Source organism: Schistocerca americana, chromosome 1, assembly GCF_021461395.2.
Source record: "Schistocerca americana isolate TAMUIC-IGC-003095 chromosome 1, iqSchAmer2.1, whole genome shotgun sequence".
Taxonomy (NCBI): domain Eukaryota; kingdom Metazoa; phylum Arthropoda; class Insecta; order Orthoptera; family Acrididae; genus Schistocerca; species Schistocerca americana.
This window is the reverse complement of record NC_060119.1, coordinates 1,242,659,359-1,242,676,888: the sequence shown is the minus strand read 5'-3', so window position 1 is coordinate 1,242,676,888 and position 17,530 is coordinate 1,242,659,359. Positions and strand designations below refer to the sequence as shown.

Sequence of the window (17,530 nt, the reverse complement as noted above, 5' to 3'; positions counted from 1 at the left end):
TCTACATAGCACTCTTGTTTTTAATGGAGAAGCCACTTGTGGCAAATGTGGTAAGTCTGCCCACGAAGGAATCGGATGTTTATCTCCACCGAAGTGTGCGAATTGCCCTGGGGTTCACCTTATCTGAAGTAGGGGCTGCTGTTTCTTCCTTGAACAACGGAAGGTACAGGAGATTAAAACCGCACGACTGATTCCCTATGGTGAGACCTAGAAGATTTATAAGGCCATGCAACCCCCAACTTTCGCTAGGACCTTTGCTTCCGATGTTAAGCAGTCAGTACAGAAAAGCGATGGTGCTACACAAACGGAGGCGGCTAGTGTTATCACTAGTACCTGCGTTTGTCAGAGTACGTGTGCTGCTGCAATTACTTCTTCACAGCCTACACTTCCTCAGAAAATTGTTAAAGTCTGTGGTCGCTAGGGTTGCGGAGCCCCCTCCTCCCCCTAGTCTTCAGTCTGCTCCACTATCCAGTGCTCCCACTACCAATGCAACGGTTGTGGCTCCGAAGCCTAAACAGGGTAAAAAATCCAAGGCCAAGTGTCCCCCACCGAAGGAGTCGGGAAGAAACAGTCCGGCGGTGTCAACGTCATACTATCTGACGTCTCTCTTGATTCTTCGGTAGAGCTAACGGAGCTTGATGCGGGACTGGGGCAACCACGTTTCCCCGAGATTGACCCTCCACACTTTATGGGCTCCCCTTCCCGGTGGAAAGACAGGGTGAAAGTGCAAACCCCGTGATAAATGGCTCACATATTACAGTGGAACATTAATCGCTTCAGGACAAGTGTGAAAGAACTGAAACTGCTGGTGCATTAACGTCATCTGTGATTGTGTTTACAAGAAGCATTTTAAACCCACTGACACCCCCTTACTATGTGGCTATACCCTTCACCGAAAGGATGACCCAACTGGCGACAGAGACAAGGGAGAGGTTGCTGTGTTCTTCAGTGACGCGCATCTCTACTCTCTGCCCCCCCCCTCCCCCCGCTCCCGGCTACTGACCTGCAAGCAGTTGCTGTCGAAATTCATAGGTGCCGAAGGATCACTGTTTCCTCTCTGTATCTACACCAGCTAGATGCAATAGACTCTGAGGCTGTCACAGATCTTGTGGAACGAATCCCACGACCATTCCTCCTACTTGGAGACTTCAATGCCCATTACATCTTGTGAGGTTCGACCTCTACTTGTCCCAGAGGTTGGCTTTTGCAAAGCCTCATGACGTCTCCGAGCTGTGCTTATGGACAATTCTGTGTACTATTTGCTGTCATAAACTGCTCCAAAGCAAACCAAAAATAAGTCTGATGTGTACAACATCGTAAGAGGTTCACTGTGTCATTTTACTTTTTTTTCAAGTCGGTCATGCGACTTCCAACTGGTGCTTTTCTCGGATGACATCCTGATAGCGGTAGATCGGGGTAGTCAAAACGACAGAACAATAATACTCTCAATAAGAGTCAAATAGATTCAGTAGACCTGTTTCTTTCCTTGCGAATAGAATTTGACTCAGTAAAACGCCGTCGCTTGGTAACGAAAGAACTATCATGAATGGTATGAGACAAAATTTGTGACTGAATTGAGGATTTCCTAGTTGGGAGATACCAGCATGTTACCTTGGATGAAGAGTCATTGACAGACATAGTAGCTTCAGACGTGCCCAGGGAAGTTCGTTGGGTTCCTTGTTGTTCGTGTTGTATGTTAATGACTTGACAGACAATATTAATAGTAACTTCAGACATTTTGCGGATGATGCTGTTACTTACGATGAAGTAATGTCCGATGAAAATTGAATATAAGTTTTGTTGTGAACCAATTACATAAAAGAAATTTAATTTCTTAACCAGTTTCAGGCACTTAGTACTCTTCTATAGAAGGTTACAGCTATCGCATCATTTGCCAGTGTCAACAATAAGATGCATGCAGTGTATTGCTGCTGTCGTACATGTGGTTCATACTACCTGTACATATATGGTGTAAAGAAGCAAAACAACAAATGCAGACATCATGCCAGCATTGGACTTAATCAGCTAATGGATGTAAAGCGGGAAATCCGGGTTCGTGTCCCGTTCTGGCACAAATTCTCATTGTCATCAGTCCATTATACAGCTGAAGGTTGTCCGTATTCGCAACTGCGAATACATATACTGTACCTTGATAAAGACCATATTTCGGCGATAAAAGGAGCCCACAAGTTTTTTTTTCAGGTATGCTACATCCGTCTGAGGCCGCTCATTGATGATTAGATATCGTAGAGCAACCAAATTGTCGGATATATTACCCACTGTTCCAAAGAGTCTCAGTCATTTTCTATGTGAATAAGATCGACTGATATAGTGAGACAGTCGCTATGCAGTTCCATTAAGTTCCGAGTGTGCAGCCGCAAGAAATCTCCTTCTTCTTCTAATATTTCGGCTGTATAACGTTCAGCCATCTTCAGAGTGAGCCGCAAGACTGCCGCTCCAGTGCACGCTTCGTCCCTTTATACTGTTATACCGCGCGACTGCGCATGCGGCCACAGATGCAAATATTAGAAGAAGAAGGAGATTTCTTGCGGCTGCACACCCGAAACTTAATGGAACAGTCTTTGCGCCACCAAAACCTGAAGACGCACAGTCGCTATGCAATTTGGCACCTGGATGTTCATCAGCCCAGGAATGTGTGCATCCAGCCATATGAATAAAGGTGCATCCCTCTTGGAAAGCGGGAGCGTCCACAGCATATTCAACATTTGGTTATTAAAAATGTTGATATAAACATTGTTGTTCATTGGTACCGTTGCCAAATGACAGGACCCAAGTCATAGTTCATACACTAAACCCAAAATACCACAGTACCCCCTCTGGCCTAAACTATAACCTCTAGATATTGCAGGTTAAAGGTCTCATTGAAAAGTCGGTGCACTCAACTCCTTGAGTCAGCTGAAAAGAGGCGTAGTCTGACTTGGACAGCACTGCACTCATACGGTCAGCTACTGTCCAGTTTTTGTATTCTTCGATCCATTGAAGACGTGCAGCTTTATGCGTCCTGCCAGAACGGCCTTTTGCTAGGTATCGGTCCATTGCATGCAATTCCCTTCACAATGTTCGCTCGGAAAATGATTGAGAGAGGCCTGCGTTTACCGAGAGTAGCAATTGCTTTTTCGGCGGTTTCAACTGAAGACGCAGAGCATCAACTACTGTCAGGTTTTAAATCGGTTGCTAGCAACAAGGTATGTTACATGTCTCTTCCGGTTACGATCTATTTACCGCCATTGTTCTTACTGTGTGTAACATGGCTGCGAGCAACAAAACCATTGCATGTAGACAGTTGATCATCCCAGTGTAAAACACCAACAAATTGGGCAACTTCATTCACGACGTGATCTTGGGCATGTCAAATCAGAATAGATTCTTTCCATGATTCTGTCATGCCTTTAAGGCGACTCATGTTACTGCCCTGGTTCCTTACACACGACGGCATATGTACTTCAAAGAGTAAGTTACACCTGTTTATGGCAGGTCAGGTAATTTTTACGGAATGTTGCACTGCACTTGAAAGCGACACAGATACAAGATTTTTCAGTATAGTCAAGAGGTTTCTGTAAACAACAGTCGCAACGTTCTACCAATTGTTCAGTTGCTCGATCTTAGATGTGCGGTCCCTGGCCACGGAGTCATTCGAGAACCGCTATGGAACGCCTTCATCGTTGGAAAACCTCCCCCCCCCCCCCTCCCCCTCCTCCCAGATATTCTTTCAGCTTGCCCAAAATATGTAAATCGAATGGTGCAAGACCTGAACCTTATGGCCGATGCTTCCAGATCTCCCTTCGGAAACTTTCATGGAACGCTTGTCTTGTCCGCATCGTTCGTCTTGTTGAATTTTTGTGCAGGAGAGCAACGCCTTTGTTTACCTTTGCACACCTCTTGTTCTTTCTGGATCGATGCCAGTGATGCGCAGCACGAATCAGCATAAATGGTTCTGCCATTTGCTGTAAACTCTGTGTAGGCAACTCCTTCGCAACTGAAGAAAACGGTGGCAATGACCTTCCATGCTGACAATACAACTTCGCATTTCTTCCGCTGAGGCGAGATGTTTCTCCATTCCATACACGCTCTCTCTCTTGCAGGTGCGAAATGTTGAACCCATGTCTCATCGCGGCTAGTTATACGCCTTGAGAAGTCATTGCCTTCTACGAAGTAATGCTCAAGGAAGTCCAGGGACGCCATAAATCCGACACCTTTGTGTACGGGTGACAGCGTTAGAGAATCCCAGCGAGCACAATTTCCGATACCGAAGACGATCTCGGACTTTATGATGTACACTGCCTACGGAGATGCGTATCTACTGAGCAGTTTCCAGATAATCGCTCTGCGATTGCTGCGGATCAGTTCTTCTATTGCCTGGACATTGTCATCTGTGGTCAATGTCGACAGCCTTCCTCCCCGATCAGCATCTCCCATGCCTGTGCAGTCTTGGTCAAATTGTTGACACCATCTCTCTACAGCTGCACACGACATTGCGTGTGGTCTATACACGCCAAAATTTCACGGTGAGTCTGTGTGCAATTTATTTTTTTCCGACAAGAATCTTTCTGTCCCGCTCACTTCAGCTCTGGAGTACGTTGCCAGCTGCAGCGTCATTTCACTCGCACACTGTGTTGCACTTGTTATTCATAACACAGCAGAGCTGAATCTCCAGGAAACCCGGAACATTGTACTCTCTTCTGACAATGCGCCGCTCTCGTTGCGCAATGATCTTAGCGTGGGACGACAAGTGTAACATACTTCCTGAAGTCCCTACGTACAAGGTATCCCACAAAGGCGTTTATGCAGCTTGAACTTTAATAACGCGAAGAAAAATAACAAAAACTTTGAATTCTTCTCGGGTTATCAGCTGAGTGGGGGGGCGTCGTCTTGTCGCAACGTTTCAATGAGTTTCGTACCCATCATCTTCTGAATTTGTCAGAAACGTTGCGACAAGACGACGCCACCACTCGGCTCATAACCCGAGAAGAATTCATCAGTGGAATACGCCGAGAAAGACTGCAATCGAATAAAACTTTCGAATTCTTTACGTCATATAAATGACCCCTACATTACTAATGACTTTTTTACTGATGGAGATGTTCAAAATGTCCTCCATCGGCAGCAACACAGCGTCTGCAGCGCTATGGAACAGATCGACACACATGTGCTACGGTTTCCATTGGAGCGGATTCACAGGCAGTAACAATCGTCTCTCTCGTGTTATCCAGCATACGTGGCTCTGTGACGTGTACAGTGTCCTTCAGAATTCTCCAGAGAAAGATGTCTAACTGCGTTAGATGGGGAGATCTGGGTGGAGACTCAACACTTCCTCGCCGGCCTATCCACAGAACAACAAACGTTTCATCCAGAAAGTGCCGCACGTCACGATGTTAATGTGACGGTGCACCGTCTTGTAGGGAAAAAAAAACTCTTCGTCTCGATACAGTTGGTGAACTGCTGATATAAGTCATTGCTGCAACATTGTAACATACTTTACTTGTCGCTGTTTCTTCAAAAAAGAGTGCCCCTTAAAGTCCTCTGACATATCACACCATACTGAAAACTCACTAAGATTAACAGCTCGTTCTTCCGTAACATGAGGAGATTTTTGTGCTGCAACACATGTTAAATATGGTTACCAACTTTTTAGGAAAGCTGATCCAGTTGCTGTAGAGACTTTTGTAAACCTTATCAAGGAACAAGAGTGGCAAGATGTTTATAGTGCTGATACAGTAGACGATAAATATAATGCTTTCATCAAGACTTTCTCGTGCTCTTTGAAAGTTGCTTTCCGTTAGAACGTTCAAAACAGGGTACTAGCACAAACAGGCAGCCTGGGTGGCTGACTAAAGGTATAAGAATATCTTGTAGAACAAAGTGGCAATTACACTCCTGGAAATGGAAAAAAGAACACATTGACACCGGTGTGTCAGACCCACCATACTTGCTCCGGACACTGCGAGAGGGCTGTACAAGCAATGATCACACGCACGGCACAGCGGATACACCAGGAACCGCGGTGTTGGCCGTCGAATGGCGCTAGCTGCGCAGCATTTGTGCACCGCCGCCGTCAGTGTCAGCCAGTTTGCCGTGGCATACGGAGCTCCATCGCAGTCTTTAACACTGGTAGCATGCCGCGACAGCGTGGACGTGAACCGTATGTGCAGTTGACGGACTTTGAGCGAGGGTGTATAGTGGGCATGCGGGAGGCCGGGCGGACGTACCGCCGAATTGCTCAACACGTGGGGCGTGAGGTCTCCACAGTACATCGATGTTGTCGCCAGTGGTCGGCGGAAGGTGCACGTGCCCGTCGACCTGGGACCGGACCGCAGAGACGCACGGATGCACGCCAAGACCGTAGGATCCTACGCAGTGCCGTAGGGGACCGCACCGCCACTTCCCAGCAAATTAGGGACACTGTTGCTCCTGGGGTATCGGCGAGGACCATTCGCAACCGTCTCCATGAAGCTGGGCTACGGTCCCGCACACCGTTAGGCCGTCTTCCGCTCACGCCCCAACATTGTGCAGCCCGCCTCCAGTGGTGTCGCGACAGGCGTGAATGGAGGGACGAATGGAGACGTGTCGTCTTCAGCGATGAGAGTCGCATCTGCCTTGGTGCCAATGATGGTCGTATGCGTGTTTGGCGCCGTGCAGGTGAGCGCCACAATCAGGACTGCGTACGACCGAGGCACACAGGGCCAACACCCGGCATCATGGTGTGGGGAGCGATCTCCTACACTGGCCGTACACCACTGGTGATCGTCGAGGGGACACTGAATAGTGCACGGTACATCCAAACCGTCATCGAGCCCATCGTTCTACCATTCCTAGACCGGCAAGGGAACTTGATGTTCCAACAGGACAATGCACGTCCGCATGTATCCCGTGCCACCCAACGTGCTCTAGAAGGTGTAAGTCAACTACCCTGGCCAGCAATATCGCCGGATCTGTCTCCCATTGAGCATGTTTGGGACTGGATGAAGCGTCGTCTCACGCGGTCTGCACGTCCAGCACGAACGCTGGTCCAACTGAGGCGCCAGGTGGAAATGGCGGTGCAAGCCGTTCCACAGGACTACATCCAGCATCTCTACGATCGTCTCCATGGGAGAATAGCAGCCTGCATTGCTGCGAAAGGTGGATATACACTGTACTAGTGCCGACATTGTGCATGCTCTGTTGCCTGTGTCTACGTGCCTGTGGTTCTGTCAGTGTGATCATGTGATGTATCTGACCCCAGGAATGTGTCAATAAAGTTTCCCCTTCCTGGGACAATGAATTCACGGCGTTCTTATTTCAATTTCCAGGAGTGTATATCAAAACGTTAGAAACAGTCACAATCTAAATGCAATAGCCCATTACAAACAGTATTGTAACGTGCTGAAAAAAGTTATTAGGAAGGCAGAAAGTATGTGGTATACTGATAGAATAGCTAAGTCTCAGGATAAAATTAAAACCATATGGTCAGTCGTAAAGGAAGTTGCTGGTCTGCAGAGACAGGTCGAGGATATAGAATCAGTGCGTAGTGGGAATGTCCGTGTTACTGATAAGTCGCATATATGTACATATTTAATAATCACTTTCTGAATATAGCAGGTGAACTAAATAGAAACCTAGTCCCAACAGAGAATCATATAGCGCTCGTAGAAAAAAGTGTTCCGAGACTGTTACCTGAAATGCTCCTCCATGATACTGACAAGAGGGAGATTGAGTTAATAATTAAATCACTAAAGACCAAGAACTCTCATGGATATGACGGGGTATCTAGCAGAATACTGAAGTATTGTTCCATGTATGTTAGCCCAGTACTTAGCCATATCTGCAACTTTTCCTTTAGGAGTGGTCGGTTTCCTGACCGATTAAAGTACTCGGTAGTGAAGCCACTTTATAAAAAGGGAGACAGGGATAAAGTTGACAATTATAGACCTATTTCTATGCCATCGGTGTTTGCTAAAGTTATCGAGAGGGTTGTATATACAAGGTTACTGCAGCATTTAAATTCACATAATTTGCTGTCAAATGTACAGTTTGGTTTTAGAAATGGCTTAACAACTGAAAATGCTATAGTCTCTTTTCTCTGTGAGGTTTTGGAAGGATTAAATAAAAGGTTGCGAACGTTAGGTGTTTTCTTTGATTTAACGGAGGCTTTTGACTGTGTTGACCACAAAATATTACTGCAGAAGTTGGAACATTATGGAGTAAGGGGAGTAGCTTACAATTGGTTCGCCTCTTACTTTAAGAACAGTAAGCAGAAGGTAATTATACGCAATATTGAGAGTGGTAATGATGTTCAGTCCCAATGGGGCACTGTTAAATGGGGCGTTCCCCAAGGATCGGTGCTGGGGCCACTGCTGTTTCTTATTTATATAAATGATATGCCTTCTAGTATTACAGGTGATTCAAAAATATTTCTGTTTGCTGATGACACCAGCTTGGTAGTGAAGGATCTTGTGTGTGATACTGAAACTTTATCAAATAATGTAGTTCATGAAATAAGTTCGTGGCTTGTGGAAAATAATTTGATGCTAAATCACAGTAAGACTCAGTTATTACTGTTTCTAATTCACAATTCAACAAGAACTGATATTTTAATCAGACAATGGGCATGTTATAAGCGAGACGGAACAGTTCAAGTTCCTAGGCGTACGGATAGATAGTAAGCAGTTGTGGAAAGCCCATGTTCAGGATCTTGTTCAGAAACTAAATGCCGCTTTATTTACCATTAGAACAGTATCTGAAACGAAAAGTGCCGGCCGAAGTGGCCGTGCGGTTAAAGGCGCTGCAGTCTGGAACCGCAAGACCGCTGCGGTCGCAGGTTCGAATCCTGCCTCGGGCATGGATGTTTGTGATGTCCTTAGGTTAGTTAGGTTTAACTAGTTCTAAGTTCTAGGGGACTAATGACCTCAGCAGTTGAGTCCCATAGTGCTCAGAGCCATTTGAACCATTTGAACACGAAAAGTAGTCTACTTTGCATATTTTCATACGCTTATGTCATATGGTATTGTTTTTTGGGGTAATTCTTCTGATTCAAAAAGGGTATTTTTGGCTCAAAAACGGGCTGTTCGAGCTATGTGTGGTGTAAGTTCGAAAACCTCTTGTCGACCCCTATTCGATAGTTGACATTGCCCTCACAGTATATATTTTCTTTAATGTCGTTTGTTGTTAGCAATATTAGCTTATTCCCAAGAGTTAGCAGCTTTCACTCAGTTAATACTAGGCAGAAATCAAATCTGCATGTGGAATGCACTTCCTTGACTCTTGTGCAGAAAGGAGTGCAGTATTCTGCTGCATCCATTTTCAATAAGTTACCACAAGAACTCATAAATCTTAGCAGTAGCCCAAACGCTTTTAAGTCCAAACTGAAGAGTTTCCTCATGGCTCACTCCTTCTACTCTGTCGAGGAGCTAGTGTTACATTCTTGATTTTCTTTATTTAAACTAACGACGTGTCGCCTGAATATGTTTCTTATATTTCATTTTATCTGTTTCTACAATCTACAACTGAATATGTTTCTTATATTTCATTTTAACTGTTTCTGCAATTGTGTTGTAATTTCATGTATTGACTCGTTCCATGACCATGGAGACTTCTCCTTAATGTGGTCCCACGGAACAATAAATAAATAAATAACCTAACATGTGGAATATCTCTTGCCCAATACACACAGTTATGTGGATTGATGGTTCCATTCAAGTTAAATGTCACCTTATCAGACCAATCAATAATATTCATTATAGCAAATCCATTCATAAAAATCAAGACACATATCCGGATCGTCTTCATTCATCGCTTGAAGCAGCCTAGGAATGCAGGTGCTCAGCTTTGCTTGCTTGAGAATGCGGTGGGAACTTGATTTATTTACATCTGATTCAAGCGCAGCTTGCCGTATGGACTTCTTTGGGAATCTTGTGAAAGCTTGTACCATTGCGTACACTCCTGTTTCGTCCGCTATAGATTCGTTCCTGACACGATCCCTTCTCCACAGCACGCTCAAATTTGTTGCGAATTTTCGTTATTGTTACACGCGCCAGTAGCGCAGTGTCAGGCTCCGTCTGTCATCGTCTCTGTACTGTTTTCATGTTTTCTCATTTCCAATAACATCAACTTCCGTTGCTCCAAGAGCAAGTTCCAGCCATTCTGTTTAAATGTAGTTACTGACGACTGAAAAAAAAAACGAAAGAATGGCGATCGGCCGCTGTGGCCGAGCGGTTCTAGGCGCATCAGTCCGGAACCGCACAGCTGCTGCGGTTGCAGGTTCGAATCCTGCCTCGAGCATGGATGTGTGTGATGTCCTTAGGTTAGTTAGGTTTAAGCAGTTCTATGTCTAGGGGACTGATGACCTCAGATGTTAAGTCCCATAGTGCTTAGAGCCATTTAAACCAAAGAATGGCTACACACACTCGTCATGACAGCACAATATACGACGGGCGGTCAGTAAGCAATGCAACACATCTTTTCTCGGCCAATTTCGGTTAGGTGCGTTTCTTTTGGTTTAAAACCAGAGCATCGCAGATAGTCATAGGCGTGTGTAGAATGTCTACGGACATCTGGTAGCAAACAAAAGGACGATGAATCGTTGGGCGAGGCATCTGCCATCATTGCAAAAGGGTCGTGTAAGTCTGTCTGATCTCCCGCGCACCATTCAGCCGCACACAGCTGTGACTACCAAAATGTTTCAGCATCGTGACGGTCTCATTCGAGGCGATCGTCGGATTACAATCGAAAAACTCGCTTCGGAACTGGACGTCTCTGTTGGTAGCGCTTACACATTCGCCCACCAGTTTTGATACTCGAAGGTGTGTGCGCGCTGCTTTCCTCGCCGCCTAACAGAAGAGCATGACGAGCAACGAAGGACCGACTGTGCGGAATTGCTTGCGCGTTTCGAGGCTGATCATGACATTTTTTGTCGAACATTGTCACAGGAGATGAAACGTGGGTTCATCACTTCGAACCGGAAGCAAAACGACACTGTATGGAATGACGCAGCACCACTTCTCCTTCGAAGAAAAAGTTTAAAGCCGTAACCTAATCCGGTAGAGTCACTTCAGTTGTTTTCTAGGACATTGAAGGGGTTATGCTCTCCCTCATGGTGCAACTATCAACTCTAAAGTGTATTTTGCTAATCTCAGGAAATTGAAGAAACGACTCCAGCGTGTTCCTCGTCGCAAACGTGCAAACGAACAAATCTGTACACCCGAGAGAAGCTCACAAAACTGCATTGGAGTGTTCTTGCCGGCTGCGGTGGCCAGGCGGTTCTAGGCGCTTCAGACTGGAACCACGCGACCCCTACGATCGCAGGCTCGAATCCTGCCTCGGGTATGGATGTGTGTGATGTCCTTAGGTTATTTAGGTTGAAGTAGTTCTAAGGTCTAGGGGACTGATGACCTCAAATGTTAAGTCCCATAGTGCTGAGAGCCATTTTTGGAGTCTTCTTCCTCATCCACCCTACAGCCCAGATCCCGCACCTTCCGAGTTCCATCTGTTTCGCCTAATGAAGGACATACTCCGTAGTAAGCGGTTTGGGGATGATGGGGAGATTATTGACGCAGTAAGATGTTGGCTCAGACTTCGCCTAGTAGAGTGCTATCATGTAGGCATACAGGCTCTCGTAGTAAGGTTGCGTGAGGTAGTCGCACTGAACGGGTATTATGTTGAAGAATACGGTTTTGTAGATAAAAGAGTGGGAAATAATACGGTGTATTGGAATCCTGAATAAAACCAACTCGCTTTCAGAAAAATAATATGTTCCGTTTCTTATTGTCCGCCCCACGTAATAAAAACTGGATGAAGTTATCATTAATACCGCCTCAGATATTAAAGTTCAAACAGTAACTCCTTTGTGGGGTACCCTGTGCATGAGTATCACTTCACTGCCATGACGTCAGAGTGGCACACTACAGCTTGCTACCAGCTTTACACCACCTACAGCGCTCCAAAGCGCCCACCTGCCTCGAGATGTGTTGTCCTCATCATTTCATCACCATTCATGAAAGTGGCGAGATCGGACTGAGCTAAGATTGAGAATTTGTATGGGCGCTGATAACCGCGCAGTTGAGCGCCCCACAATCCAAACATCATCATCATCATCATCATCATCATCCAAAGCGCCCATTGTGCTAATATTTAGTCCAGTGAGCTTTGTCATTAGTTGGTGAGCCACATCTTGACAATTAATGGAGACCTTCTGCCAGCAGACACGGTGCCGGAGCTGCAGTCGACGTTCATCGAGCAGGCGCTGAGCCCGGGACCCCCCGTGTCGCTGCGCTGCTCGGCCGCGGGCAGCCCACCCCCGCAGTTCACCTGGAGGCTGGACGGGCAGACGCTCACCGCCGCCAGGCTGGGCCACAGGTGAGGCAGCTGGTCCGACTGGCCGAGCGGATGTGGGGCTGAGTGCTGGTTAGCTCGGGAAAGATATGGAATTGCACTGAAAATATCCAGACATACGGGGCAGAAGGGATGAAGTAGTGAAGGCAGCAGAGGATAAAGTAGGTAAAAAGACGAAGGCTGGTAGAAATCTTTGGGTAACAGAAGAAATATTGAATTTAATTGATGAAAGGAGAAAATATAAAAATGCAGTAAATGAAGCAGGCGCAAATGAATACAAACGTCTCAAAGATGAGATCGACAGGAAGTGCAAAATGGCTAAGCAGGGATGGCTAGAGAACAAATCTAAGGATGTAGGGGCTTATCTCACTAGGGGTAAGATAGATACTGCCTACAGGAAAATTACAGAAGCCTTTGGAGAAAAGAGATCCACTTGTATGACTATCAAGAGCTCAGATGGAAACCCAGTTCTAAGCAAAGAAGGGAAAGCAGAAAGGTGAAAGGATTATATAGAGGGTCTATACAAGGGCGATGTACTTGAGGACAATATTATGGAAATGGAAGAGGATGTAGATGAAGATGAAATGGGAGATACGATACTGCGTGAAGAGTTTGACAGAGCACTGAAAGAACTGAGTCGAAACAAGGCCCCGGGAGTAGATAACATTCCATTAGAACTACTGACCGCCTTGGGAGAGCCAGTCCTGACAAAACTCTACCATCTGGTGAGCAAGACGTATGAGACAGGCGAAATACCCCCAGACTTCAAGAAGAATATAACAATTCCAATCCCAAAGAAATCAGGTGCTGACAGATGTGAAAATTACCGAACCTTCAGTTTAATAAGTCACGGCTGCAAAATACTAACGCGAATTCGTTATAGACGAATGGAAAAACTGGTAGAAGCTGACCTCGGGGAAGATCAGTTTGGATTCTGTAGAAATATTGGAACACGTGAGGCAATACTGACCTTACGACTTATTTTAGAAGAAAGATTAAGGAGGGGGGAACCTACATTTCTAGCATTTGTAGACTTAGAAAAAGCTTTTGACAATATTGACTGGAATACTCTCTTCCAAATTCTAAAGCTGGCAGGGGTAAAATACAGGGAGCGAAAGGCTATTTACAATTTGTACAGACACCAGATGGCAGTTATAAGAGTCGAGGGGCACGAAAGGGAAGCAGTGGTTGGGAAGGGAGTGAGACAGGGTTGTGGCCTCTCCCCGATGTTATTCAATCTATATATTGAGCAAGCAGTAAAGGAAACAAAAGAAAAATTCGGAGTAGGTATTAAAATCCATGGAGAAGAAATAAACTCTTTGAGGTTCGCCGATGACATTGTAATTCTGTCAGAGACGGCAAAGGACTTGGAAGAGCAGTTGAACGGAATGGACAGTGTCTTAAAAGGAGGATATAAGATGAACATCAACAAAAGCACAACGAGGATAATGGAATGTAGTCGAATTAAGTCGGGTGATTCTGAGGGAATTAGATTAGGAAATGAGACACTTAAAGTAGTAAAGCAGTTTTGGTATTTGGGGAGCAAAATAACTGATGATGGTCGAAGTAGAGAGGATATAAAATGTAGACTGGCAATGGCAAGGAAAGCGTTTCTCAAGAAGAGAAATTTGTTAACATCGAGTATAGATTTAAGTGTCAGGAAGTCGTTTCTGAAAGTATTTGTATGGAGTGTAGCCATGTATGGAAGTGAAATATGGACGATAAATAGTTTGGAAAAGAAGAGAATAGAAGCTTTCGAAATGTGGTGCTACAGAAGAATGCTGAAGATTAGATGGGTAGATCACATAACTAATGAGGAGGTATTGAATAGAATTGGGGAGAAGAGGAGTTTGTGGCGCAACTTGACAAGAAGAAGGGACCGGTTGGTAGGACATGTTCTGAGGCATCAAGGGATCGCAAATTTAGCATTGGAGGGCAGCGTGGAGGGTAAAAATCGTAGAGGGAGACCAAGAGATGAATACACTAAGCAGATACAGAAGATTGTAGGTTGCAGTAAGTACTGGGAGATGAAGAAGCTTGCACAGACAAGACAGAGTAGCATGGAGAGCTGCATCAAACCAGTCTCAGGACTGAAGACCAACAACAACACGGGGCAGAGCACACTATCTTGGTGCTGACTCATCCACAGAGATTGGTGCGTTGTGTATACCCCAGGGGAGTGCAATACAACCACCTATGCAGCGCACTATCTTGAGTAGTGACTCTTCTGCAGACACTGGTGTGACATGGTGTGTCCCACCAGCAAGTCAGACAACCATTGCTGCAGCGCACTACCTTAAATGGTTAAACATCTAGACTTATCAAAAGTACGATCGTATGGGGTATGAAGGGAAATTTGTGACACGAGTGAGGGTTTCTGGTAGCGAGACACAGCATATTATCTTGGACAGAGTATCACTGAGAGATGTCAGAGGTAACTTCCGGTGTCTCCCGGTGAAAATAATTGCACCTGTTGCAGTTCGTGATTCATTATGATGACCTTGCAGAAAATACTAACTATAGTCCCAGACTTTTCGCAAATGGTGCAGTTATCTATAATGAAGTTCTAACAACCCTACCACAACAAAGGTCAAAATTTAATAATGATTGTGGTGTTGCTCACGCTGCTAAATACTGCATTTTCGGGCAACAACAAAGTTATTAAGTGGCAGGTGTCATTAGAGCACAGTTAATAATGTCATTTCATGTAATAATGAATAAACTAGGCACTCATCGTTTCGTGTTTCCCACGCTGGTCTCGTTGGAAAATCATGGCTCAGTCATCGAAAATCTAGGTGGTGATGATTCCAAGCTCGGATGCAAAGAGGCCTAGGTTTTATTCTTCTATATTCAAAAGTTTTGTAGATGCGCTTCACAAACAATTCTTGAAGATTAAACCTTTCAAAGTTAGCACAATGGTGATGTAAAAAAATAATCAGCACTCCGAATTTAAGTTACACTTCCTTTTAATTGCTTTTATTGCAATATCACGTAACACACGAAACATCACTTCACAATACAAAACATACTTGAAAACATGTTCCTCACTGTGAAAGTTCACATTTTATTAGCTGACTACGTTGTGCGTCCTCCCAACATGACGTCCAAGACTTGACCTTTTCAAGGTCCGACTCTCTAACAACTAACTAATAATCGCTTACGCGCCCAAAAATCAAGAGTTACAAGTACGACAAGGATCATAGTGGCAAAAGAAAGAATACACATAAGAATAATATCATTGCAATATAAAAATATCGATGTATCAAAGTACCTCTACATTAATCAAATCAAATCTGAATGTTGTCTCAGAAATATGCTAACTACTTTACAGAAAAACAGTAGAATATTGCTGGTATCGAGAGGTTGAGTTGAGGTGCCGTAATGGTTGCGTAATTCAAGTACCATTACAAAGTCATGTCTGTAGAAAGCTGCGCTAATATTCAGTCAGATCTAGCCCTTAACTCATGAGGTGTGGTCTCTCAGAGCGCGCGAAAATTTTCGACCTCGCTCTCCAAGGAAAGTTTTGGTGGAACGCTTCTATACTCCCCCGATCCCCCTTTAATTGCCAAACCTACGATGTTTTGTTGTTGGTTGCGTTATCGCCTTCTTCGTTTATTGTTGACACGTGTTATTGATAAGTATTGGAGTCTCCTAGACCGCGACTCGTGAACTATGTACCTGTTTTCTCCAATACGGTCCCGTACAGCTCAAAATGTATTGGCACGAATGTGTCATTTTTAACTTTACCGAGTTTGACGAAATTGTTAATCGGTCTGTGGAGGAAATTGTTAGTGATATAGATCAAGAAATAAACGAAAAAGACGACGATTTTACATTAGGCAGTGATCACAGTTCTGCTATCGAACAAGAGTATCATTCAGACGAGGAAAGTTGTGATGGGGATCTGTCTGTCTCTATTCAATGAAATACTTACAGTGTCTGTTAAAAATCGAATGTGTTCTGAGTGTTGATAAGAAAAATGTAGTTCCCAGCAATGAATATCAATTTGACAGACTTTTTTGGTACGTATCTGGTGGAATTTTTATGCGCAAATTTATACCCTGGAATTTAGTTTTATTTGCAAATTTATTTGCTGCAGAGATTGTACGATTTTTCGGCATGTAAAATTCAGTACTCTACCAGTCTATTTCTGTGTACTATTTAAAAGAACCATACAAAATTATGTGCGTTTGTGTGATAAATAGTAAAATTCTGCAGCCTTTTTTTAGTGTAATAAAATAAACTAGAAGTATTTTATACAACATTTCAAAAATAGTAAAAATAAATGTTATATAGCATAAATTGACAATTTCAAATGATTTATGCATTATATCTCGGTTTAAACATAGGGGTCCTAGAGACCCTATCTTATGGTATACATCACATAAAAGTCACCTCGCGACTTAAGGGCTAAATAATATTTCAAAGAGGCGCAAATTTTGCCAACTTGCTTTAAATGCTCAAAAATGTAACACTATCCACTTGACAAAACGGAAAAACGTACTTTTCGATACAGTGCACTTCTACCATAATTACCGGATTGTGCCCCTTTTTATAGTGTTGTTATACACCGATGAGCCAAAACATGATTGTTAGTCCGTCTTTGGAATGAAATACGTCACTGATTCTGGATATCAGGGATCCGACAGTTTGTTAATGGCTTGTGGAGGTATGTGGCACTAGATGTCTAGGCGCAGGTCATGTAATTCGTGTAAATAACGGGTCGCCGATTTGCATAAGCGGTGATGTCACCCTGGGTGGGTTCCATAAGATTTACAATAGGCGGATTTGGTAGCCGAGATATCAGCGTGAGTTAACTATACTGCTCCTCAAACCACTGTAGCAAGGCTCTGGCTCTGAGACACGGACAATTACGCATATACAGGGTGAGGCAGCCAAGTCATAACACACCTTGTATCTCCCCAACCTTAATAGATACAAAGATGGCATTTGGACAGTGAATTGTATGGACAGGGGCTACTCGAATACATCACATTTTATGTTTGTGCTATTTTTTTATTACAGATATATGAGGCCATCTTTGTTTTTTTTAATGGAACCCTATGTTAAATTTTAGCGTAACATGATAGGCTTAAAAAGATGGTTTCAAATATGTGTTTATCATAATATTTAGGCGAATAGTTTTTGAGACACAGATATGTTCTCATATCGTGTTCGTCCTTCGAAGCGGCGTTGTCCAATATGA

At 44.2% G+C, this 17,530-nt stretch overlaps 1 protein-coding gene across 1 annotated transcript in view; it reads left to right on the top strand.

The window, feature by feature from the left end:
- Positions 1-17,530, top strand: part of LOC124598534 (Down syndrome cell adhesion molecule-like protein Dscam2) — a 394,502-nt gene that overhangs the window by 138,800 nt on the left and 238,172 nt on the right. Inside the window, exon 7 of the mRNA XM_047136007.1 lies at positions 12,195-12,348. Coding sequence (XP_046991963.1) covers positions 12,195-12,348 — 154 coding nt within the window. The remainder of the gene's footprint in view (positions 1-12,194; positions 12,349-17,530) is intronic.